The 25117-nt window shown below is 58.0% G+C and overlaps 2 protein-coding genes and 1 pseudogene across 32 annotated transcripts in view; 2 read left to right on the top strand and 1 right to left on the bottom strand.

Moving 5' to 3' along the window:
• Nucleotides 1-25117, bottom strand: part of IFT140 (intraflagellar transport 140) — an 81652-nt gene that overhangs the window by 9299 nt on the left and 47236 nt on the right. For all 31 annotated transcript variants that reach the window (XM_072754124.1, XM_072754142.1, XM_072754143.1 and 28 more), the window contains 7 exons: nt 3574-3751; nt 2885-3075; nt 2547-2642; nt 2105-2237; nt 1886-2029; nt 993-1121; nt 736-918 (listed from right to left, as the gene is read on the bottom strand). In XM_072754124.1, the coding sequence (XP_072610225.1) occupies nt 736-918; nt 993-1121; nt 1886-2029; nt 2105-2237; nt 2547-2642; nt 2885-3075; nt 3574-3751 (1054 nt within the window). The remainder of the gene's footprint in view (nt 1-735; nt 919-992; nt 1122-1885; nt 2030-2104; nt 2238-2546; nt 2643-2884; nt 3076-3573; nt 3752-25117) is intronic.
• LOC112909155 (small nucleolar RNA SNORA72) lies at nt 6801-6908 on the top strand (annotated as a pseudogene).
• Nucleotides 8499-24003, top strand: TMEM204 (transmembrane protein 204). The gene is made up of 3 exons (XM_025984863.2): nt 8499-9390; nt 13122-13277; nt 23242-24003. The coding sequence occupies exons 1-3, from the start codon at nt 9111-9113 to the stop codon at nt 23484-23486; spliced, it is 681 nt and encodes a 226-aa protein (XP_025840648.1). The 5' UTR covers nt 8499-9110; the 3' UTR covers nt 23487-24003.

Below are 25117 nucleotides of genomic sequence, written 5' to 3'. Positions count from 1 at the left end.
GACGTCTGGGGGTCCCTCGAACAACTAGAACCGAGTTACCAGACGATGTGGTAATTCTGGTTCTGGGTAAACACCCGGAAGAATGGAAAACAGCGTTCTGAAGAGAGATGTGTACTCTTGTGTTCACAGAAGCGTGGTTCACAGGAGTCAAGAGGTGGAGGCTGCCCACGGCCGTGGAAGGACATCCTGACACCTGCTACCACATGGATGAACCCTGACAACAGGACGTTCAGGGAAACAAGAGGGACCCAGAAGGACAAATCCTGTATGACTCCACTTATATACAGTCCTTGGAGTCATCCAATTCATAGACACAGAAGGCAGGTGGAGGGTGCCAGGGGCTGGGGAGCTGGTTGACAGGGACAGTGCTTGTGGTACAAGATGAAAGGAGGTGCCTAGAGATGGCTCTCACCACAGCGTGAACGTACTTGACAACACTGAGCTGCATTCTCACATTTCAGAGTGTGTACTTTACCACATATACAGAAAAGGTGAGTTTGCCTCCCTGGTCATGGTGTGAAGACACTCATGAAATGGGCAGTGACCGCACACCTGGACTGGCCATATAAGGCAAGCCTGTCCCTAGTGCTCCTTCACCAGGGCAGGTGGGAGCCACAGGCTTCTCGTGAAGTTGCAACCATGAGAGATGGTGAAGCCACATGTACTGTCTTTGGAAAAGGTGGCCCCCTGGCTTCGGGGCCCGAGTGGGTGCCAAGCGGGTGCTGCCAACCATACCTTCTTTGCGGCCAGCAGCAGCTCCACCGCCTTCTTGTACTGGCTGTGCTCGATGAAGAAATCCGAACAGCGGGCCAGGAGGGCGGGGTCCGACCTCTCATCCAGGTCCTCTGCTATGAGCTGCAGAGCCACGAACTGCTGGGTGGCGAAGGCCAGCTCCAGGGCCTTGGAGAAGTGGCCGGCCTGAGGACGGCGGGTACTCTGAGCAGCTGCCCGAGCCCCAGGTCCCGCGAAGACCCGAGTGGCCCCCGGCTCACCTTGTGGTACAGCATGACTGCCCTGTCCATGTGCTCCCCCTTGTCTTCGTAGTAGAGCGCCGCCTCGGTCATATCCTCGGGGGAGCTCAGCAGAGCCAGGTTCATGAGCTGGTCATCCAGGCCATTCTCCTGTGGGGGACGGGATACCCAGGGCTTCCTGTGCAGGTCTGCTTTGGGTGCCCTGGGGGAGCCCACTGCCTCCACCCTGGCACACCGCTGGTCCATGTGACTAAGGTTTCTTTCTTTCTTTCTTTCTCTTTTTTAAAGATTTTATTTACTTGAGAGTGAGTGAGAAGTGGGGAGGTGCAGCGGGAGAGGGAGAAGCAGGCTCCCCACTGAGCAGGGAGCCTGATGTGGGGCTCGACCCTGGGGTCATGAGGTGAGCCAAAGGCAGATGCTTCACCCACTGGGCCATTCACATGCCCCCATGACTATGGTTTCTAACCACTATCAGAATGTCTCACGTGGTCTGTGTACCAGAATTTTGGGGAGCTTCCTTCTTATTGTGTTAGCGGAACATTGCAGGAAGTGTGTGACATGAGGGCTTTCCAAGCTCCGGGTTGGAACACTTTGACGTATGCAGAAGGTCCTTCCTGCTCTTTACAGGCCATGAGAAAGGAGCCACTCTGAGTGCCGGCTGGAGAGCCGCGGCGGCTACAGGGCTTCTCAGGGAGAACTCTGCTCTTCGGCAAACACCCAGGGGGACTGAGACCAGTGGGAGGAGGGGCATGGTGGAAACAGGCCCTCAGCGGTCGGGGGGGACATGGCGCTCACCATATAGTTCTCTTCTTCTATTTGAAATGCTCTTGTCAGAATGTGGACAACAGCAGGGGTCCCTTTCCCCACCTGCCCCGCATTAACCAGCAGAGGCTGCACGCCGCCGCCCCGCCTACCTTGCACAGGCGGATGGCATTGTTGAAGGCTTGCGCCCGCGTGTAGAAGTGCACGGCCTGCCTCACCTCCTCCTGGCTCTCGTACTGACGGGCCAGGTGATAGGACGCGGCCCAGTTTCCGCTCTCGTTGGCTATCTCAGCAGCCTAGAAAGACAGCAGGGAGCCCTGGGGCTGTGTATCCGCCTCCCCACACCCAGTGGGGCCCCGGGATATTCCTACCTTCTGAATGTTGCCCTGGAAGCAGTAGATGCGGACCAGGGAGAAGTAGTCCTGTGCCAGCTCGTAGTAGTGCAGGGCAGCGTCCATCTCAGCCTGGCTCTCCAGGTACTGGGCCCACCACCTCCACAGGGTCCTGGGAGGAGCCCGCATGCCCCACTCAGGCCCTGTGCCCCCTGGAAAGGAGCCCTGGGTCCCCAGCACCACCCTCATAGTGCCTTCATGAGGCCAGCTGCCAGGAGAGAGTGTGCTAGCTGGGTAACAGGGCCAGGAGCGAGGTCCTGGGGTCTACAGGAAAGGCCCCACCCCAGCAGGCTGGGGACCAGCTCCAAGGGAGATCCGTGCCTCACCTGCTCCCATGGAAGCAACAGAAGGAGGCCCCTGGGCACCACAGCAAACCCACCGTCCATCCACTGGCCATCTGAGGTCCGGTGGTGACACTCACTTGTCCTTCATCTTATTGATATAGAGCTCCAGAGACTGCAGGTCCTCCGAGAGCATCCTGGGGACCTCGAAGCGGTGGGTGTCGGACTTCTCATAGCTGCAAGAGGAAAGAAACAGCTGCTCCTCCCTATGCTCTCAGCACTTGTGGCAGTGCCCAGCTGCTCATGGCACTGAGGTGGCACACCAGCTTCCCCAGAGAGCTGCAACCTGGAAATGGCTGGGAGGGGGGCTGTGTCTGACGTTCTCCTGAGGAGACTGGGCTCAAGGTCACCTGCAGGCCCGGAAGGCCGCCACCTGTCCTGAGCCCGTGCCCTAGTCCAAAAGGGGCTCCACACTTACTAGCTGAGGGCCAGGCCGCGGTCGGCGCTCGCCTCCAGGTGCCGGGCGTAGTTGTAGTAGGTGGTGCGCAGATGAATGCGATCATGGAGCTCTGCGACTTCCACGGCCTTCTGCCACTGGTCAGAGGCCTGGTACAGCTTGTTCAGGAGATCGTAGCGCTCGCACTTCCTGTACAGCTGCTCGGCGTCCTCCTGGAGATGGGAGAGCCCGCATCAGCACTTGCGCTCCAGGAGAGCTGCCCGTGCTCCTCGGTGAGCAGGGACACCACACGCCAACGTGGCACTGTCCCACAGTGAAAAGGCAACACTGACTGATGTGTCAGCCAGGAAGGCTGGGGGGCCACCCCTCCATGCTGGCAAGGAGACCCCCCTGCTGCAGGGCCTGGTGCGCAGGAGCTGACATGGGTGGGTGCCTGCCTGTCCCCTTTCTTACAGGGGGTCTGCCCCCATCCCACCCACTCCCTGGGTGCATGAGTCAGGAGCTCCATGCATGTGCAAGAGACGGGGAGGACTCGGGTAGAGGAGAGAGGGCCCCTGGCGCTGCAGTGGGCTTGCTCTGCCTTTTGGCTCAAGCTAGCTTGAGGGGGGTTTCTCTTCTCTGCTACCGAATGGCCCAGACAAGCACTGGCTGGGAAGCCCTTCCCTCTGCCGTCTGCCGGCCTGCCCACTCCAGGGCGGCACCCGACTCACCAGCATGCCCAGCTGAATGGCCAGCATGGCCACTCTGGCCTCCAACTCCGGCTCTTGCTCGGCCTCCCGCAGCGCTCGGGCTCCACGCGCATGGCCCATGTTCCCCAGGCACACCTTGGCAACATCCAGCCGCTGGGTCTTCACGCACATGCGCGCCATGTTCTCCCAGACAGCCTCACTGTGTCAGGGACACGGCAGCTCTGTGAGCTCACAGCCCTTGCACTCCCAGCTCCCCTGAGACATGTGCCAGATGGGCGTCACTGGCACAGCAACACGGCAAACCAGATTCCCACTCCCCCCTTGGCTGAGGGCCACTGTGGGTCCCCTGCAGCTGATGGGGATGGACCCTCTCAGACAGGCCACCCACATACCACTTGCCTCCCTGCTTTGATGGCTGTCTGGCTGGCAAATGCTCCTCTGCACCACACCTGCCTGGACCCTCTGCTGGACCCTCCGGCAGGGGACCCACAGGGAGAAGGGGCGTAGGGCCTTCACACCCCAGCAGAGCCCCAGCCCCGATGCCCCTGAGGACCCGCACAGGATGCCTGGTATGGGGTCTGTTGGTGTGCCCCTGACCTGGGCTGAACAGAGGTGGGGGTCCTGGGGATGATCCCACACATGCCCAGAACTCCATCCTTGTTCTTGTGCTCACGGGCTGCCGCAGGGCTCCACGCAGCCCCACTGGGGAGGTTTGGACACACAGGTCCGTCCCCCCGGTATTAGCCTTCTAGCAAGTTGCCTGCTGCCAACATGGATGGGGGGGCTCGCGACCTCCCTGAAGGTCGCAGTCTCCTGTGAGTCTCAAAACCTTTGCTGCAGAGCTGCTACCCCTTGGGAAACCACGCTCCACAAAATTCAGGGGTCCTGGGGTTGCAGACCCTGTGCTCAGACCCGATGCTCTCTAAATATAACAGTGTGGACTCTGCACAATGCAGTCAAGACAACGGGCGGCTGGGTCTGATGCTCCCTGGGCTCCAGCAGCCTTGACGAGCCTGACGGCCAAAGAAGGGCCAGGACAGGCTTTGGGGCAGGACAGACCTCCTCTCAGATTTCCTGACACATGGGAGCCAGGTGAAGACAGCCCCAGGAGTTGGCCCGGAGCACTCGCAGGCGCGCCTATGGTCCAAGTGCACATCTAGGCACCCTTCCTCGCGAGCGCACGTACACGGTGGTAGGTTCCTTTGGGTCCTGCTAGAACTTTAATTCACTGCTTACAGGAGGGATGGCAGGAAAGTGCGGGGGAGACCGGTGGGCTTTGGCAAAGACAGTCGGTGAGGGGACCCCATGCACCGTTGGGTGGCAATGCCCCTGGTGACCTAGCACAGGGCCCCCCTCAGCCCCGTGGGCACTTTACCCGGTACCAGCCTCCTTCCCTGGCACTCGCTCGGGAATTCAGGCAGCGGCAGCGGCTGAGAGCAGAAGCCCCATGAAACCTGTGTGGCTGGCTTTGCCCTTGTCGGCCAAGGCTTTGGGCAAGAATCACCTTCTCTGCCCTCAATTCCCTCCCCAGCAGCAAGCTTTTGGTGGGGGAAGTGGGGGCAGCAGGGTGCCCTGGTCACAGTTGGACTCAGGAGGTGGCTCTTCGCTCACAGAACAGATGTACAGCTGCCAGTCCCCTGGCGGGCGGGCGGGCAAGTGCTGCGGAGCAGGCGCTGCCGGGACAAGCCCCTCCCTTCTCCCTTTCCAGATGGTTCTGCCTGGGAACCGTAAGATGCCCCCTGCCCCAGTATCCACGTGGGGGCATGGACGAGGCCTCCACACCCTCTCCCCACCCTCTGCACAGTCCAGAAAACAGACGGCTGATATCTGCATGCGTTTCAAGTGGAAAACTGGAATAAGCAGAGAAACTCAGCAGCCCATCCCAGAGCCTTCCCTGACTCAGTTTCCCTGTGTGTCCCTGGGCCTGCGGTGTGCAGGAGCGGCCCGGCTGCTCCCGTGCCACCCTCCGAGCTGAACCACCAGTGGCCATCCCCTCGCCCGGGGTGGGGGGTTGGAGGGAGCCTGCCCTGAAGCGGTAGCCAGAGACCCAGGACCGGGGAAGGGCCCCCGCCACCCGCCGCTGCAGGATGGGGTTTTGAACAGCTGCCACCCCCACAGCTCCAGCCCTTCCTGTCGTCCTGCCGGCGACGATCTCACATCTGCACTTCATCAACGTGAGAGCTGCAGATGCCAGAGCACGCAGGCTGCCGAGGGGCCCGGCCTGAAGACGGCCCCCTTTCTGGAAAGCTCTGACTTGAGAGCTGCCAGAACCAGCCCTGGAGGCCCCTCATCTCAGGCCTGCAGGGTCACGGCTTCCCCGTCCACCGAGCAGCCAGAGCGTCTCTGCCCCGAGACAAAGCTCCTGCCCGCCCCACTGCCTGTGCAGGAACAGGGCAGGCGCCCTGGTGCTGCAGCTGCACTGTGCCCGCCCGGTGCCCCACATGCACAACTCGGGAGGACGGGGAGGACCCTCAGGAGGTTTGGTGTCCTGGTGGGCCCCATGGTCACATATGAGTGAAAGCCCACATGGGGTCACCTCTCTCCTCTGTAGGCAGGGCCTCCCGGCCTCACCTGGCAAGGGAGCTAGATGGAGCTGATCCAGCAGGCACCAAAGACCCCCCCAAAGATAAGTGATTTAAATAAATTATGGTGGTGGCGTTGGGAGAGCCTCCTTGCAGAGGTGACCCGCTGCACCCTGTGCTTAGGGACTCAGTGGTCCTAGTCTTCTGGGGAGAAGGGGGCCATGTGCAGAGGGCTATGGGTGTCCCCCTGGAGCCCTCAGGACACTGGAGCAGAGACAGGAGAGCGGAACACAGGCTAAGGAGAGGACGCGGGGGCAAGAACTCAGCTGACGCATCTGCTACAAATTCGGCTGGGAAAAATGCTGAAATAGGCCAGATCCCTCCAGGACTGGAAGGGAAGATGATTCTCCAAAGACCCCCTGCCTTTCGGGGACACAGGCTTGGTGGGGCAGGGAGCCACACCTTGCCTGCTGCAATTGCAGAGCCCCCTACAAACAAGTGATCCAAAGTAATGGAGGGGGGATCCCTGGGTGGCGCAGTGGTTTAGCGCCTGCTTTTGGCCCAGGGCGCGATCCTGGAGATCCGGGATCGAATCCCACGTCGGGCTCCCGGTGCATGGAGCCTGCTTCTCCCTCTGCCTGTGTCTCTGCCTCTCTCTCTCTCTCTCTCTCTCTGTGTGTGTGTGACTATCATAAATAAATAAAAATTAAAAAAAGTAATGGAGGGCCATGAATATTCTTGCTGTTCTGATTTTGTAACAATCTGGGCAGGTAAACATTCACTAAATTAAGACCACGTATGTGGGACACCTGGGTGGCTCAGCAGTTGAGCACCTGCCTTTGGTCCAGGGATCGAGTCCCGCATCGGGCTCTGCGCAGGGAGCCTACTTCTGCCTCTGCCTGTGTCTCTGCCTCTCTCATGAATAAATAAAATCTTAAAAAAAAGAAAAGAACACTTATGTGTCCACACACCTAGTTCTTTCCCTGCATCTGGTTTTATCAACACTGGTGATAGATGAAGTCTGATTTATATGATGCATTTTTTTTTAAGGTTTTATTTACTTGAGAGAGAGAGTGCACGAGAGAGTGTAAGCATGCATGCGCAGGGGCTGGGGTGGGTGGAGGAAGATGGAAGATTCTCAAGCCAACTCTGGGCTGAGCACAGAGCCTGATGTGGGGCTCGATTCCACGACCCTGAGATCATGGCCTGAGCTGAAACCAAGAGCTAGACACTCAACCCACTGAGCCACCCAGGCGCCCCTCTGATGCATCTTACGAGGAAGATGTCTGTGACTCTAGATATCATTCTTGAGAAATGACACTAGAGCAGGCGTCATTAACCTGAGATAACTTGTTAATCTGATTACCAGTTGTCATTAAATGTATTGCAAAAGTTAAAAAAAAAAAGTTAAAAGCCCCAAACGAAAAACCCACAAAGTAAAGAGGCTCTAGGGCGCAGGGCTCAGCGTCAAAGTCACGAGACCTCTCTGGAGTTCCAGAAGCGGGGGGGTGAGTGGGGTACAGGCAGGCAGGCCAGCTGAGGGGACCAGGCCGGTTGCACAGCTGGGCTTATCTCACCACCTCTGTGACCTGGGCAGGTGCACAGCCTCCCCATACCCCAGCCTCCTCCCCTGAGATGGGGGCGCCCGGTGATGAGCAGCCAGCTCGGGGCCCACGAGGTTTGACTGCACACATCCATGGTGTGTGTGCTGGTAAAGAGGCGCACGGCTGCTTGTGGGCCCCGGCTGGGCGTGGGGTCTCAGAGTGGGCGGCACGGCCTCTCCCCAGTGTATATGTGCTCAAGGGCTGGGGGGATGCAGTCAGCACAAACCACACTCCCTCGGGCCTCAGACCTCGCCAGGGAACCTGTGCCGCCATCCAGGACCCCCAGGTGACGCCCTGGCCTGGCAGCTGTGCAGGTGTGGGCCCGATGTGCCATGTCTGGGTTGGAAGCAGGGCCCTCTCCACCGTGCCCAGCCATTTCCTGCACTGTCTGTGCAGCCCTGCGACAAGGGCAGGCCCACGGCACCCATGCACTGGGGGGACAACAGGATGGCTGTGGGTGACCAGCCGCCAGCGCCCTGCCCACTCTGAGCGGCACGCAGCTGTGCCCAGGCCCTGGGGCCATGCCTGCCTCCGCGGCTCCTCTGGTACCCGAGGGCCAGGTTGGTGGGCCCAGGACAGGCAGGTGGGACCATGGTCTGTTCTGGGCTGGCAGCCCTGGCCTTCCCTTTCTGAAAGGAAGGTGGGGAGGGCAGGGGAGGAGGGTCCTGGAGCAGGACTTCAGAAGGCCTCCCTGCTTTCCTATCAGGAAACACATCCTGTTAGTGTCTGGCTGCTGCGGCCCAGCCGCTATTTGTTGCAGTTGGCTACGCCCTCCATCCAGCTCACAAAAAACAGCCTTAAAAACAACCATTTCCTCTCTGCTGGGGGGGGGACACGCGCGCGCGCATATGCACAGACACACACACACACACACACACACACACACACACGCGCGCGCGCGCTTCCCCGCAGCAGGCTCTCTGCTTTCCAGGACCCGCTGTTTCGTGGCAGAGGCACAGGGCAGGGGCTCCTGCAGCGAGAGGCTGAGCGGCTCCCCAGGACAGCTCCACCGGCCCTGCTCAGAGCCTGGCTGCTGGTTTGCTTCGTGGAGCCGGTTCAAAGGAGAGACGCGGCACAAATCTCCGTGCTGCCACCCACCTCTCTGGTTTCTTGTGGGGAGAAGAGGCCTTGCTTTCCAGGAAGACGGCGCACGCACGACTCTGGGCTGTCGCTGGTGTCCCGGCTTCGTCCCCAGGATGGGCCGAGAGGCTGGCTGCAGCTCAGGCCTGGCTGTGCTCCAGGTGCAGGAGGGAGGGTAAGGAGGGCCCGAGGTGAGCTCACCTGCACCTGTCACGTGGGCCTTCCCGATGCCTCTGAGAATGAGCGGTGATGTCCTCTAGCAGCCCCTAGCTGGTCTCGGCTCTCCCTGGCCACAGCAGCTGACCGGGGCTGGGACTTTCTCCACGACAAGCAGACAGCACAGTGGTCAGCGATGACTGTCCAGAAACTGGTGGCCACAGCAGTGTTGGTGGCCCTGGTCTCTCTTGTCCTCAACAACGTGGCGGCCTTCACCCCAAACTGGGTATACCAGACGCTGGAGGACGGGCGCAAGCGGAGCGTGGGGCTCTGGAAGTCCTGCTGGCTGGCAGACAGGGCCCGGGGAGGGCCGAGCCCCGGGCCCCGGCCAGGGCAGGCAGAGGCACGGGACTGTGAGGCTCTGGGCTGGGGTTCTGAGGCGGCAGGCTTCCAGGAAGCTCGAGGCACCGTCAAACGTAAGTCTGCTTATTTTTATGCCTCCTTTAGGGGGGTCAGGGCCCACTAGTTCTGACAGCACAGGTTGGGCGTGGGGCATGAGTTTGGTGATGGGCAACCGGGCAGGCCCTGAGCCCCGCGCCTGGCTCCTTTAGGACAGAATTCTTCTGTGTGGGTGTGGGGCTTTTCTCTGCCTCCACACACAGCAGAGGGCAGACACATTTACCAGATCAAGGAAGATCCACTTTTCTTGGGGGAAGAGACACCCTGTTAGTGATACAATAACCAAGAAGCCTAAACACACGTGGCTGAGTTCTGACTTCATTCCACAGTTGCCAGGGTCATCGAGGCAGGACTTCCGGGAGGAGACCAGCCACGGGGGCAGACAAGGGGCTCAGGGCAGTGGCTCCGGAGAGCAGAGGCCCTCGCTGTCCTGTCCTGGCCCCGGCTGGTCACTGACGGGGGGTCTGTTTACTGCTCTGGAAGGTGGGAACTGAGCTTTGACCGCAGGGTCAGGTTTGAGGGTGCAAGTGCGAAGGCTCACAGTAAGGCCCTTGTCACCTAACGTGTCATCTGCATGGTCACAGTGCCTGACAGGCAGAGGTCTCCCTTTGAAGCAGTGGATGAGGGTCTAACTCACAGATCAGCAGGAGACAGCTTGTCCTTTAGAGAACCAGAGGGCATAGCAGGGGCACTGCTAACTGCTCTCACAGAGTGTCAACAAAGTCCTCAATTAGCACATGTGAGCTCTGTGCTCGGTGCGTGAGTGTCCCCACCTGCCATGTGCTTGGAGCCCTGACCCTCAAGGGGGTGGGGCTGGTGGGGAGGGTGGCGTCCAATTCCACAGAGGTGGAGGCTGCAGGACACACGTGCTCGGCCAAGGTCCCTGGGGGAGGCAAGCCCAGTCTGTCCACTCAGAGCCCCTTGCACTGTGGGGCTCTTCTGTCGGGGAGGGGCTGTGCCCACCAGCACCCCCCCACCCCCTTGGCAAGAAGTGCTTTCAAACTTTTCCACACACTCTCAAAAGTCGGTGCAGCTGAGCTTGGGTCCAGGGGGATTTGCTGGTGGAGAGCAGTGGCCTGGGGTCCTGGCACCGCCCCGAGGAGTCATGAAAGCCAGTGACCCTGGCTCTAGGGTGGGCTCTGCGTCACCCTGTCCCAGAGATGCCCAGCCCCTGCCCGGGGGTCACGGTCAAGCAGGTGCGCTCCCCAGGTGTCCATACCCTTTGCCCCTTGCTGAGGCCAGGAGGATAGAGGGTCGGGATGTGCTCCGCCGCCAGAGGTGTGACCCTCCTTCCTGTCCGGCCAGCCACGTGTCCTGGCCATCCACCCGCTGTCCCTCCCTGAACATGTGATAAGCTCCCTGTAGGACTTCTACAATGTCCTCACCACTGGTAACACATCTGTGGCAGCTGATCCTTCCTGAACTTCAGAGCATCAGACATTTGCTCCAACTGAGGGACACATTTATGGAAGGTTCTCGTGAGGGAGACGGAGTTGCCGACACACTCCTCACCTGGTCCGTGTAGTGTGAGCAGTAGGACCACGGGAGCTGTGAGCTGGGCTAATCTGCACGCTGCCCGTCCTCCCGGCGCAGGGACTCCCAACATCTTGTTTCTGGGCCCGCACCTGTCGTTTCACGTCAGGCCAGCATGCAGTCTCCGGCTCTCAGGGAAAACCCCAGCCCCTGGTGCGCTGCCACTTGGCTGGGTGGAGGGACGGGGGAGAAGGGAGTGGGTGGTGCTGGCTCAGCACTGAACACCCGTCCACACCACGCCGCAGGCTCCACAATCATCCTGATCCGTGACAGGCCCGACACGATCCATCCCGAGCTCCCCGTCTCAGGCCCCAGAGTCAGGCTGTCCTAGAGACTGGTGAGGTCCCGGCAGGGGGTGGGACCAGCAGCCGGGGATGGTGCACGTGCTTGTCTGCACTGCCCCCGGGGTCCTGGCAGCACTCCGAAGGCTCAGAGTCAGAGCCACCCCGTGCTCATGGAGCCAGCGTGCTGAGGGACCACCAGCTGACATGGTGAACTCAGCAGGAGGGGTCTCGAGTGACAAGGCACAGGCGGTCCTGTCCCCCAGGACCACAAGGATCTTCCTGCCTGCCGCCCTGGGCAGCGTGTGGCCATGGGGATGGTTCACGGCTCAGGTGGCTCTCCTCTGGAGGAGGGGTGGGGACTAGGCACATGGGAGGTCGTCCTCTGGCTCCCTCTGGCTCCGGAGGAGACCTCACAACCCTGTCCCGTCAGTCCTACCCTCCAGGCGTTCTTCACGGATCCAGATTCCAGACATTCCATCGGGCACCCCAACCTCCTTTTCTAAAGTGAGGTTGGGGGTGAGTAAACATGTAGTTCAACCTTGGGTGCCCTGCCCTGAGGGCGTCACTGCTCTCTGCCCCGTGGGGGGCGAGGTGTCTCACCAAGGAGGCCAAGAGCACTGGGGCTGAGGGAGGGAGGGTGTGCATCACGCTCTGCGCAGCCACAGAGCCCCTAGCCATGTTCTCGTGGGGTGCTACTGCCCAGGCTACGCACATGGTGATGACAGCCCGTAACGCGCATGGTGATGCTCCGCCAGCTGGTCCCCTCCAGGTGACTGGCAGAGGTAGCGTGGCTCACAGGGCAGTCTTCTCAGGCAGGTGGTGGGTCTGTGGGCAGTAGTGCTTATCCTTCACCCTCCGACATCTTCACGTCCGCGGGGTTGGAGGCTGATGGGGTGGGGAATGCCACGGGGGACCGTGGGTGGCCAGGGCATGTGGCTTGGGGTGTGTGCTCAAAGCACCAGGAAGGACACACAGCTGGGCGGAAGGGGGAGGGCGGGGTCCTGGCCCCGGGGCCAGGACCCTTCCGTGCACGTGGGTGACTTTCCTTGCCCGCATGGCTGCGCTGGGGAATCTTGCACTTCTCGGGCCGGCTCTGAACCTGAGTGCCCCCACTGTGTTCACCACCCCTCGTCTCTAAGGTCACATCCACCTCCCCAGCGCGACCATCTTTGAGGGCATCAGAACCTGTATGTGATCACATGTTGTTAAAACTGCGCAGAAAACGGGATGGGAAGACCCCAGAAAGAGCATAAGAGCGTGGCCTCCAAAGGCAGGCAGGTCAGCCAGTCCCCTGGCTCTGCAAGACGTTCAGCAGGTGGGGACTGTCATCCTCCAGCAGCCCCTCTCTGCCCTCAAGGCCACCCTGATTCCTAGCAACCAGGCCTTTGCTGCTGCAGCCCTTCCCGTGTCAGTGCTGGCCTCAGGGACTGGCCTGGGATCCGCAAAAGGCAAGACCCCTCAGCCTCTGAAAGACAACAGGGAGGAGGAAGCTGCTCGCACGCAGTGGCAGGACGCGGTGGACCACCTCGGCTCACTCTGGGCTCCTCTGGCACGAAGCATGAAGGCCTGCCTGGCTATGGGCGACAGTCACAGACACTGTGCAACCTGGGGCTGGGTGGGGAAGGCCTGAAGGCCAGGGTCCGCCCTGCTCTCCTGGCAGGGGCTTTGTGGGGAAGGGCCTGACTTCTCGGCAGGTGCGCTCGTGCAGCCTGGCGCTCTGCTATCCAGCGGGGAAGTTGTGTGTCTCCCTGGGCCCCTTGTGGCAGCAGCCCCGACTCCCCAATGTTGGCAGCACATCTCCCGTGTGCCCAGCTCTGGGGCGGGGTGTGGGAGGGGAGCAGGGAGCAAGGAGCCAGGGAGAGCAGGTCCACGAGGTCCAGGGTGCAGGCAGAGGCAGGAGCTGACCACTTGTCTTCTCCCGTCTTTCTCAGTGCAGTTTGACATGATGCGTGCCTGCAACCTGGTGGCCACGGCGGCACTTGCTGTGGGGCAGCTCACCTACGTCCTGGGGCTGACGGGCCTGCCGCTGATGTCGCCCGATTCTCAGTGCTGGGAGGAGGCCATGGCTGCCGCGTTCCAGCTGGCAAGTGAGTGCTCTGTGGCCGCGGGTGGGCGGGGCGACTCTCCCCTCAGCTCTGTGGAGCTGGTCTTCTGATGTCACTGCACCCCTGAGGCTCCCCCTCCCACCTCTCACGGGGCAGAAGCAAGACAGAACGTAGGGAGCACCTGGCTGTGGTTTCCACTTGCTCCCCGGGCTTCCGCCCTCTCCCACTGTAAGACACGCTCCAGGCTCACCAGCTGGCTTTCCAAAGTATGTGTATCTGGTATTTTCTCTGCCCGTCTGTGGCCGATGTGGCTGGCGGCCCGGGCAGGAAGAGCCCCCACCTGACTGCCTCTGCCACGATCCTCGCTCACGCGGGTGAACGGGGACATTAGGGTGAGCACAAGGCTCCAGCCTGGCTCATCTGCAGGCTCCATGACCAATGCCGCTTCCTGGGACCTGACTGGGGTCAGAGGCAGGCCCTTCCTCGTGAGTGACACAACATGCAGAAGACACATTAGCACCGGAGCAAACGCGTCTTGTCCTGGCTCCCACACAGCTGCCGGTGCTGCCAGAGGAGCGGGCTGGGAGGCCACAGAGTGGCCAGGCCTCGGGGTGGCAGTAGGGTGACCCGAGAAAGGGCGCAGACATGGGTGCATGGTCTCGAAAGGCTAAGAGGGCGGCAGCGGCAGCGCAAACGAGAAACAGGATTGTTCTGGGAAGTTCTGCACAAGTGGCTGTGGAAGCCACAGAAGCTGTCCACGTGACCCCGGGAGCAGAGGGGCTTCTCTGCCGGCTGCCTCTCCACCATACCTCCCTCTCACCGGCTCAGTTTTTACGACTGTGGAAACCTGAGTAGTTCAGGTTTTCTGCTGTGCGCGGGGGAACATCTGGTCAGCGGTCCCATCCAGGGATGACGGGGATGACGTGGGCCAGGGTGTGGGGATGTTATCAGCCAACCCACCTGCCCCTCCCGCTGGTGGAGAACGGCAGCATGTCCCAACACTTGAGGTACAGCTCCACAGACCCAGTAAAGGAAATGGCAGGAAGTCTGAAGTGAATCATTCCGGGAATAATGGCCCCCGGCCTTATCTTTCTGGAGAACGAGGCCGACAGACTGGCAGGAATTCACATGCTGGAAAGTGACCCGGGTCGGAATCAGGAATTGGAAACAGGCCTTCCTATGCCTTTTAATAGAAGGCGGGTGGTCCTGGGCCAGTCACTTCCCCACAGCCCGGTCACCTGTGGGGACTGGGAGCGCCAAGGGCCGACCAGTTTCCAGGAAAGAGAAGCTGTGGGGCCCAGGGAGCCGGACATGCACCTTGGCTCTGTCACCTGCAGTCCATGGGAACTGGGGCAGACTGCCAGCCCCCTGGCACCTCCGTCTGTCCCCACCAGGCTGGCCCTGAGAATTAAGGAGGTGGGTGAGCTGACATCTCTGACCGCCTTGGCTGTGAATAAAAACACGGTTGTCACAAAGGACAGTGACCGCTCAGAAAATCACTCCTCTGCCCTCTGCTGACCTTAGGACCATAAAGCAGAAATGGGTCCTCGGCTGCACTGAGGCTGCCCATTTGTATCACATGGGCTTATCTGAAATTACATCCCTTCCAGAAGGAAGTGGAAGATTAGGAACAGATATTCAGATATTCGGGCATTAAAGACATGAAAGGAACAGAACTGGATTATGAAAATAGCTCCTTGCAGCAGAACAAATGGGAGTGTGGCGCTTTTTGTATGGAATTATCGGGAGAGAGACTGTGGGCTTGGCGTCAAACGGACATCTTACTTCCTGCGAACCCTCATCTCAGAACAAGATAGCGCTGCTTCCAAACAACAGTTTTGAACAAACCGAGATGGGGGAGCCATATGTTCAGTAGGCCCGAGTCGGCTGGCAGCAACCCCAGGGCGCCCTGGGGCCTGGCGGCGTCCAGGCCAGCAGACGGGCAGAGGCCACGGGCGGCCCAGGAGCACCGAGCGCTGGGCTGCCCCTCGCCTCGCAGGCTTCTCCGAGGAGTCCCACCGGCACGCCCAAAGGTCTGTTTTGCCCAAAAAGGAAATGCACTTGGGCCCTGTTTAGACTTGTTTCATTGACAAACAGTACAGAATGCAGCCGTGGGCCTTTCTTCCACCACACTGCTAATTTTAGAGTTAGGTTTTTTCCTGTGCTCCGGTCTGCTTTAAACAGTCAGGGGGAGACTGAAGGGCGCCGGGATATCCTGTCCCAGGAGAGGAAATGCCTGCTGGTACCTGTTATGCAAGTGAAACTTCAGTCCCCAGTGCCGGGGCCAGAGGGTGGGCAGTGGGGAGAGAAGGTGCTGCTGAACAAGCCGGAACCAGCAGGGACAGCCCCGCCCTGCCCGCCACCCTTCCCCTCGGGGCACTGGGCCCTGCTCCTCACACCTGCTCCTGCAAAGGACCCTGCCGTAGGGCCATGGGGGCCTGGAGCTGCCGTTGGTTCGCAGCCAGGTCAGCTCCAGCCACTCCACCGGCTTTCTTCTGCCCCGTTCACGCTGTCACACCCAGTGGCCGCTGGCTCCCTCGCACAACCTTCCAAGTGTAATTTCAATTGACCATAAAGCTGAAAACATTTCTTGCCGTCCCTCATTCCACCTCCGCAAGCTGAACGTTCCCATGCCACCCCCATGTTGTCCCTGTGATGAGAGCTCCCATCTGGGCTGTGAAGGCCGGGAGGATCTGTGATGAGAACTTGCCAGTGTGGCGACCGATGAGCTGACCCCGTCCCACAGCCATGTGCCTGTACAGGCTCCTGGTCACTGGCTCTGCAGCCGGGTCCCCTGTCCTTTACTGTCATGTGTTGGACAACTTCTGCTTGTCCGAGTCCGGTCTCACCATGGGGCAAATGAAGGTGCATGCTCAGCCTGGCCCGATTTCTGCAGATGCCGCCGGGCCCTGTGTCAGACACCTGAGTGACGCCTGGAACAGATGATAGTGGACGGTGGATTTGGCAGGCAGCTTGCCTGGTGGGCAACTTGGGATGAGGGTTCTTCGCTCTGGAGGGTTCCTGAGCATGCCCGGGGCTTTTCCTGGGGCATCTAGGCATGCAGCAGGTCCTGAGGCCCTGGACGAGCCACGCCATCCTTATGTTCTCACGCAGCTGGATGGTGGTTGCCAACCTGCAGGTGCTGGTTGCGTCACACCTGTTGCTGTGATTATCCTGACTTCGAACCCTGGCCTGCTGGGGGGGCCCACAGCACAGTGTCATCACTGCTCAGGGTCAGAGCTGAGCACTCCCCACTGCACCACCAGCAGGTGTGAGGAGTGCCCCAGTGGGTGACTCCAAAATTTCCTAAGTGTGACCCTCCTGTGGCTCTTCAGGGGTTCACAGGCCCTGGGCCCCGGCTGTCGGCTGCATAGGACTAACCAAATTTGGTCCCAGGATAACAATTTTAGGTGGGCCCATCTCATGGTTATTCAGGGCTCTGTTTGAGGGTCAAGCTGCATCTTTGAAGGGCAATTCCCGGGCCATTGCCTACATGGCCCCAGAGCACCATGGCCACACACACACATTCAGGCTGGTGATGCAGCTGGCATCCCACGTGGCTTCCCGTCAATGCCTGTTGGCTGGCAGGCTCTGCCCTGTGGCTTGCCTGCAGTGGGTCCTGAGGGCCAGGCTTCTCCTCCGTTCCCTCCTCCAGACCCGCTCCCCTCGACCTCACCAGGGCATCCAGGGCCCCTAGGGGTGTTCCAGGATGTGCCCACCTGTGTCTGGGTCACCTGGGGCACTGAGGAGAAGTCCAGTCGCCTCTGTGATGTCCCAGTGGGGTCCTGGTAGTCCAAGCGCACCACCTGCTTTATAACCTGGCTTTGGGTCTGCTGGTGACAAACCTACTGAGGTATGCTTCTCCTGCCTCTCAAGTGTCCGGCTTTACACTTTATCAGCTCTGATCTCAAGTGACCCCTCACCTCCATCTTTGCAGAAGTTTAGCCTTGGCTCCTTGTCAATCATCTGAGTGACACTGCAGCATGCTGAGACTCATGGTTCTTTCTGAAGTGCGATCACAACTGAAAACTGGTTTAGTTCAACTACAAACATACAGCCAACTCACCAGAGGCCTCTGCTTGGCATCATTCTCAGTACCTTTGAGGTGACAGGAGGCTCTCCTTGGGAACCCCCTTGCATGACTCCTCACCTCCTCTGGGGAGGCTGACCAGCAGCCTTGAGCTCACACCACACTCCCAAGCGAGGGAAGTCACAGGCGTGCAGCTCTGGCCCTCACCCTCTTCATCGCTGGCACGTGGCACCTCAGAGAGCCATCCCCGCACACCCGTCCCACTGCCAGAAGATGCCAACTGGAGCTAGTCTGCTCCCAGCTTGGCGCTCCTCCTGGCATGAAGCCTCCCAAGCTCCAGTTGGACGACTGTGGAGGAGAATCACTGCAGAAGCTCCAGGGGGCTCCATCTCTGGCTGCTTCTCTCTGTGTCTAGAGGTCACGATGTTTTTTCTTATGATGGCAAAACTTACAAACATACGAGGTACTCTGTGGCCCTGAGAATGCTCATGTCATCAGCACTCGTCGGGTAGTCAGGTTGATAAGCTGCAGGTGTCTTGGTGTCTCATGAGCTTCGCGTTTCATAGGCTCAGGGATCTCCTCATAGGAACACACAACTTTCACAATAAGGCGGGACTCAGCTTGGTCTGGACGGCATGCTTTTCTTTGGTGCCTGCTTCCCCAGCACCGGTCTGCACCCCAACCACACCGTGCATTATTCCCTTCACTTCCATGTCCTCTGTGCTGCTCAGAGTGACAGCATGTCAGGCAGCACTTGGGAGCTCGAGCTCTGTGGAAACATGACCAGATCCGCTGTCCCTCGAGCTTTTCCTTTCCCAGAATCCCTCCCTCTGGGAGGAACACAAGGAGAATCACCTTGCTGCTCACAGGTGCTGGAACATCCCAAGCACGGCCATGTCCCAGTCTGCTCTGTGAATACTCTGGAAGTGGTCATGACACCTGAGTACAGGTGCAATGCAAGGCAGACACGCTGTGTGAAGGCTCAGGGTTCAGCCCCACGGTCTCTCCTTGGACCACCTGCGTGTGCTTGACCGTCACTCCAACAGGAAGCCCTGTGACAGGCACTGAAGCCCTCGGAAGCAGGCAGGAAGGAAGCAAGAGGAAAGGGACACTCAGCAGGCTGAGCTGTGATTCACAGCGCCCGTGTGGCCAGCTCACAGGAAGGGGCTGTTTGCTTTGGAAACAGAAATTCATGAGGTGGAGTTGAGTCCACAGGCCGAATCCAGGGTGTTTGCTCAAAGTCTCCCCTTGTATTTGCTGCTGGACAAAACAAACATCACTGGAAAGTCTTGGGAGAGAAGTCTCTGGGATAATTCTGAGGGGGTCTCCACACCAGGATCCCAGAGACGGGCAAGCCCGAGGTTTAAGGCAGCCTGGCTCGGGTCTGCTTCCTACGGCCATCCTCTCTCCCCCAGCAGGAGAATTTCATGAAGGCAAACAGCAAGAAGATTGTCTATATAACGGCAATCACCCAGCGCCAGGGTGGAGGCTGGAGGCAGTCAGCTAGGCCATGGGCCCGAACATGTTGCTGCTTGTCAGTGTGTCTGCGGGTTATCACTGCTGACACACAGCACACACAAGAGGTCACACGAGAGGTCATCATGTTCCACGTGTCTGTGCAGTTCCCACTGCCCTCAGTGGCCTGGGTGGCATCCACCTGTCCCTGCATGGCCTTGACAGGACATCCACCTGCGGAGCCAGGGCTCTTCTTGTAATTCCACGCCTGTGCCACTGTTCTAGTAGGTCCCTTGTATCTTCTTGGTGAGGAGAGGCTTTTCCTAACTATATATATTTTCAATTTTGGGGAATCAAGCCCTTTCTGTGACCACATGTGTTCTAAGTCGAACAGAAACAAAACAAAAGCCAACACTAGTCTTAACACAGAATAGGCCACGGAAATGTGAATTTTTTTAAACCTTTTTTTCACACAATGATGCAGAGCTCAGCTTTCTTTCCCACTTCTAGAAAAAGAGCCAAGTAAGGTGCAGCCTCTGAACCAGGCCAGAGAAATGAGACGCACCCTAGGCTGTGCTCAAAACCTGCCCAGGGCCACCTACTGTCAGACGGCCAGTTGTTCTCTAGACAGACAGATTCTCTAAAGCTCTGTCTGTCAGGCTCCATCACCTTGCGGGATGTAGGTAGCTACCTCAGCTTGTTTGTGCACCTGTGAATTCACATTCTTTCATCGATCTACCACCCCTTTGAACGTTCTTTCATGTTTAATACAAAATATCTTACTCTTAACATGGAAGCAACGACACGCTCTGATACCCGAGTCCGTGCATATTGCAGGCAATAGAGCCACACATAAGGGAGGAAGTAATAAACAGACTAAGACGGCAACAAAATAATAGCCTACCCTGTGTTCAGAAATATTCCATTATATGATACTGATCTTTAGAAGATAAGAAACAAGACAATTAAGTAACAGTGTGGTGCTGGTGAAAATAGGTGCATCCCACATCTTGCCTGTGGACAGACCCTTGTGTGGGCCTGAGGTCCCTCTGCCACTCGGAGCTGGGATGGTGAGTGGCGCTGAATGGAGTTCTGGAAGCTGGCAGCTGCTCTGCCCACATGCTTTGTGGCCTGGTCCCATGAGCTAACATTTTCACTGCCTGGAGTTCAGAGTGTCCATACAACGGGGTCTCTCGGTGTCAAAACCCAGCTGACACCATTCCCCATCAGGGTCTACACAGGCCTGCCCCACTATGCTCCCCCGCCTGTGCTCCTCCACCTGTGCTCACCACACTGGACCTGGGTGCCTCCGTTACCTGGAGCACCACCCTGTGGGGATGAATTTCATCTTCACCACTCCAAGAAGAATGTCAGTTCCCCAAGGATGGGTTAAGCATGCCTTTGCCAAGCACATGCTGGAGCCCTCCCGTGGAGAGTGAGTAGCTCTGCTGAACACATGCGCATGGAAACCAGAGAACAGTGTGGGAACCTGCACATCCTGCTGCGGCTCCAGCACTGAGCGACACAATCATGGCTAACAGGCCCTGTCCGCCTGATGGCCTTGGTCACTATAAAGCTGCTGTTCATCACATCTCCTTCCCCAGAGGCCCACACTACATTCAACTTGCTACCCTGGGATCTATCTGGGTTTGTCTCAAGTAATTCACTAGGTGATTCCTGGACAACCCTTTGGGAGGCCAAGCTGGATGGGGGGCCACCCTCCAGCCACAGGAACGCCAGCGGTGGAGACTGAGCTGGGGCAGCCTGACTGGTGACTGGACGTCCAGGCCAAGTGCTATCGGCAGCCTTCCTCCCCAGGGCTGGTTAAATGCAGGGGCAGCAACAGCAGCAAAGACCCAGAGAGGATGGAGCTTAGCATCCTGGAGGAGCGGCAAGGTGGCCAGCGTGGCCACACCGTGAAACAGATGGAGATGGGAAGCCACAAGTGGTGGGGGCAGAGATTCGAGGCCAGGCAAAGGCACACAGCTGACGGCGCCCCACACCTGGGTGACACAGGGGCATTCTCCCTTCTGCCAAGCAAGGGTGCGCAGCTCCCTCCAGCTGCAGGCCCACTCTGCACCACTCTTCATGGTCCCTATGACCATGACAGACTTCCCGGTCCCCTGTATATACTCGGCAGTGCGGTCAGCTGACCCCCATAAGCTGCAGGGCTGGGGAGAGGCTGTCCACCTTGCACTCGGCCTCCATGCCCCCTACAACCGATGATGTTGCAGAATTGGGGCTCAGGCCGCATATCAGATTTTTAAATGTTCCTGTAACCCGACAACTCCAAAGGATGCTTGGCCGCCATTGGGGTAACTTCCTTCCCACTGCTCTGGTCTCCACGGCTGCTGCCCTGCTGGCATCCTCCCTCTGCTAGGCCAGGCTCCCTGCCCAGAGGCTCCTGCCAGCCTTGCGGCGAATGCCTGTCCCTCAGTCTGCGCCTCCTTGCTGAAACATCAAGCCCGGGCAGCAAGCTGGCAGGCTCTCGTGCTGTTCCCTGCCCTCCCGTCCTGCTGAATCTTGCTGACACAGGCACAACGAGCTCCTCGGCTAACCACATGCCCGAGGACACAGAAAGATGAGGGAACACACAAAGTATTTTCATTTTCATGGCACAACAGACTGTAACTCCCTTCTCCATGAATGTAAAACTTGGTGCCACAGAACTGTGAGCAAGGGACATGCTCTTCACTGGGAGAGAGAGAAATGCCAGGAGCTTCCTTTAGTCAACGTGTGTGACAAGAATTAGTTATTTTTTACAGAAACAAAAAATATCCAGAAGCTTTCTGAGTGTAAAAAGCTGCACAAAGGACTGCAGAGCATTAAGAGGGAGATTAGTCACTGCCGCTGTTGTTTACCACACGATTGAGGTGGATAAATGTTTAATTCATACTTTCTGGAAGGTGCAGTGATGACGAGACTGTACCGCTTGTGCTTGTGGAAGCTCAGGCCTCCTCCACCCCTCACTCCCGCACTAATTTATAAGAGTTTCCAGAACCACAAGCTGGCACCACTGTGGCCCAGCTCTGGGGCCACAGGGGTTGTGCATGATCTGGTTTCCTGAGGAAAGCAGGGGAGGCCGTGGGGAATAGAGGGACCAGCATGAACAGACAGATGGATGTCACAGTGCAGGGCAGGGGGAGGGACTGCAGTGAAAGGCTGCCCTGGCCAGAGCCCAGAGCAGGGGACAGGGACAGTCCAGCTGGAGGCCTGTGTCTGGACCACTGTGACAGACTCTGTCCTTTTCAGGTACCCTGAGTTCCAAGAGACATCTCCCCCCAGGTCACCACCACAGAAGGTGGGGTGCTGCTGGAGAAGATGGGCCCCCTAGGCTTCCCTGGCCTCTGCTTCTGCCCGGCCCCCTCACCCTCGCCAGCCAGGGCTCCCGCTCGGCACTGCGCCTCCTTCCTGCCTCGTCCGGCTCTTCCTGGCTGACGGGTTGGAGGGCTGCCTTGGACCAGCCTCCTGCGCAGTGGGATGGTGGGGCCTCTCTTCTCTCCCAGTCGGGGCTCCCAGCCCAGACTCAGCCCTGAACTGTATCAAACATCAATGTCCTGTTATCCTAGCCGACAGGTCCTGGGCACGAAATCCTGGGTTTCCTATTGTAAGAACTAATAAACCGTGAATGGAAATGACACCATGGTGCTATGTGCTAACAACGTGAGCAAGCCGTGCTCACTGAGGTCCGCTCGGGACTCTGTCTGCAGTCAGAAGAGAAGGCTACAGAGGGAAATCAAGCAGGAGGAGGAGACGTGGGGGTGCGAGGGAAAGTGTAGGACCAGGTACAGGGTGCGGAGGTGAGAGGACGCAACAGCAGGAGACCTGGATGTGCCTGCAGCCCCGGAGTCTGCCCCTCCCCAACGTGGGCGCTGGGTGCACCAGAGTATGGAGAGAAAATCTCTATCTGCTCCAGCCGTGAACAGTAAGAACAGGACTGAGGTAGATACTGATCTGAGCTGTTTCTAGGTAAGATCTAGATAATTCCTGAATCTACTTTCACTTGAGTGAATTAAGCACTTAGGTGAGCCTGTGAGGAGCTCACACAGAGCTGCTGCTGGGTTCTTCTGGAGGTGAGGGACAGGCAGCAGCAGTGTCACCTCCCTGAGGAAGGTGGCTAAGAACACAGCCCAGCCCTGGTAGACCAAAGGGAGAGCACACTGGGACCGGGCTGTTTTCTCATGGAGCGCCTCCCAGATATTGTTCTGTGCCAGGAGTAAGTAGACATACGCTGTCCCTCCACAGCCACCCAAAGGTCACAAAAGCCCACAGAAAGCATCGAGCACATGCTTTCTCTCTCTCTCTCAAATAAATAAATAGGGCCACCTGGGTGGCTCAGTCAGTTGAGCAAGGCAGCTCGGTGCTGAAGCACAGCCCGGAGTTGGGCCACCACCGCAGGGCCTGACAAAGGTAGAGGCAGGAAGAAATGGGAGCTGCGCCTCTGTAGGGCTCTACAGCCAGTTTGCTGGCCTCTTCCTGGCTCCAGGTAAGGCTTTCTGAACACTCCTCTCTCATTTGCAGGTTTTGTCCTGGTCATTGGGCTGGTGACATTCTACAGAATTGGCCCATATACCAACCTGTCCTGGTCTTGCTACCTGAACATTGGCGCCTGCCTTCTGGCCACCCTGGCAGCTGCCATGCTCATCTGGAACATTCTTCACAGGAGAGAGGACTGCATTGCACCCCGGGTGATTGTCATCAGCCGCTCCCTGACTGCGCGGCTTCGCCGTGGGCTGGACAACGAGTATGTGGAGTCACCATGCTGAGGGCTGCTGGGGAGAAGCCTGCTCCGGACTTGATCATTATAACCCGACAGCACAGAGACCGAAGGGCTGTCGGCTGTCTGTGTGGGCGATTCGTATGGTTTCCTATATATACATGTACGATACATAGCTATGTTTACTATGTTATATATAAATATATTACGTGGTTATATATTGCCTGCACCACCCTCCTTCTGATGTACCCATGACTCGGCTTCACTTTTGCGCATATTCCAAGGAGGAGACGAGTGCCTGAGGTGTATGGACGGCGGTGGCCAGCTCACTCTGCACCTTGGTCTCGGATTAATTTATTCTGTATCTGCTGAGCAGTGGGTCTTTGGTCATATTTACTTTGGTAAAGCAGAATACTTGGGGAGATTTTCTAGAACTGTCTGTGATCTTCCTCGAGTGACTCAGAATCTACAACCAGAAGGTTACGGCTTTATGACAGGATCGTGTTAGTAATGTCTGTTTTGTTCCTGATTATTTTTCTAAGTTAAAATAAAATGTAAACTTCTCACTATTGCGTAAAACTTGTGTTTTATCCATCACACTGCCACATGGGTGAAAAGAATTTGGTATTTTACTGTCATTTTTGTGGGTTGGCAGGAAGAGAAGGCTTGAAGCATTTTTCAAGACCTGGTGGGAATATAGCTGTGGGTCACTCATGCCCTTACTCACGTTTCCATTCGACCAAGTCTCTGAAGCCCATGTTCCTACAGACTGAACACTGTGGCCGAGTGACAGCAGACCAACAGCTGGCAGCATAAGAGGGGAAAATGTCTATTTGTTTAAAGAAAATTCAGAGACTGTTGTATGTTTTTCCCCTATAAAAATCTTCAACCTGGGCAACCTGGGTGGCTCGGCGGTTTAGCGCCGCCTTCGGCCCAGGGCGTGACCCTGGAGACCCGGGATCCAGTCCCATGTCGGGCTCCCTGCATTGGAGCCTGCTTCTCCCTCTGCCTGTGTCTCTGCCTCTCTCTCTCTCTCTCTCTCTCTCTCTCTGTCCCTCATAAATAAATAAAATATTTTTAAAAAATCTTCAACCTAGCTTCAGCCGAATGCTGGGCAGTGTACAGAAGGCCTTCGTGATACTACATGGGTTCCAAACAACCCTGGTCCTAAATCTGGAAAAGGGGAATCAGCTATAACGCCCCAGGTAGAATGCAGAGCATTGAAAGCTGTATCTCAGGGGCTCAAAGCCAGCCCCACCCCCGAGAACCCTGACAATGCCTCAGCACATCTGTGAGGACGTGCTGCCTGGACGCGTCCTGGATGCTACAGTGCTTGGCCCCGTGCCACCTGGTGACAGTGATCACCAGGAACGTGGCACCGGGGCCCGTGGGTCAGATCCCAGGCCTGCTGGCTGCCTCCCCCCCAGAGAGTGCGAAGTGGTCAGCGTAGAGCCTGTCTCTAGTAAGAACAGTGGATTGGGATTGGTGTTTTAAAAAACATAAAGAATTGAGAATGACTGAAGAGCAGCTACAACCTGACCATTTATAATAAACCCATCACATGCTATAGAAATAATCAGATTATGTCTGATATCAGCACACTCAAGTCTGACCTTTCTCCCTCTGAGCTGCTTCTCCCGATTCTGAATCACATGCTAAAAAAAAATAGTCTTTTAAAAG

Source organism: Vulpes vulpes, chromosome 3 (assembly GCF_048418805.1).
Source record: "Vulpes vulpes isolate BD-2025 chromosome 3, VulVul3, whole genome shotgun sequence".
NCBI lineage: Eukaryota > Metazoa > Chordata > Mammalia > Carnivora > Canidae > Vulpes > Vulpes vulpes.
This window is presented reverse-complemented; position numbering and strand designations above follow the sequence as displayed.

Bases quoted from the DNA above. Each gene is read 5' to 3' on its own strand.
- TMEM204 (XM_025984863.2), top strand. From the start codon at position 9,111: ATGACTGTCCAGAAACTGGTGGCCACAGCAGTGTTGGTGGCCCTGGTC. The intron at 9,391-13,121 runs GTAAGTCTGCTT...CGTCTTTCTCAG, and splicing joins AGCTCGAGGCACCGTCAAAC to TGCAGTTTGACATGATGCGT. The intron at 13,278-23,241 runs GTGAGTGCTCTG...TCTCATTTGCAG, and splicing joins TGCCGCGTTCCAGCTGGCAA to GTTTTGTCCTGGTCATTGGG.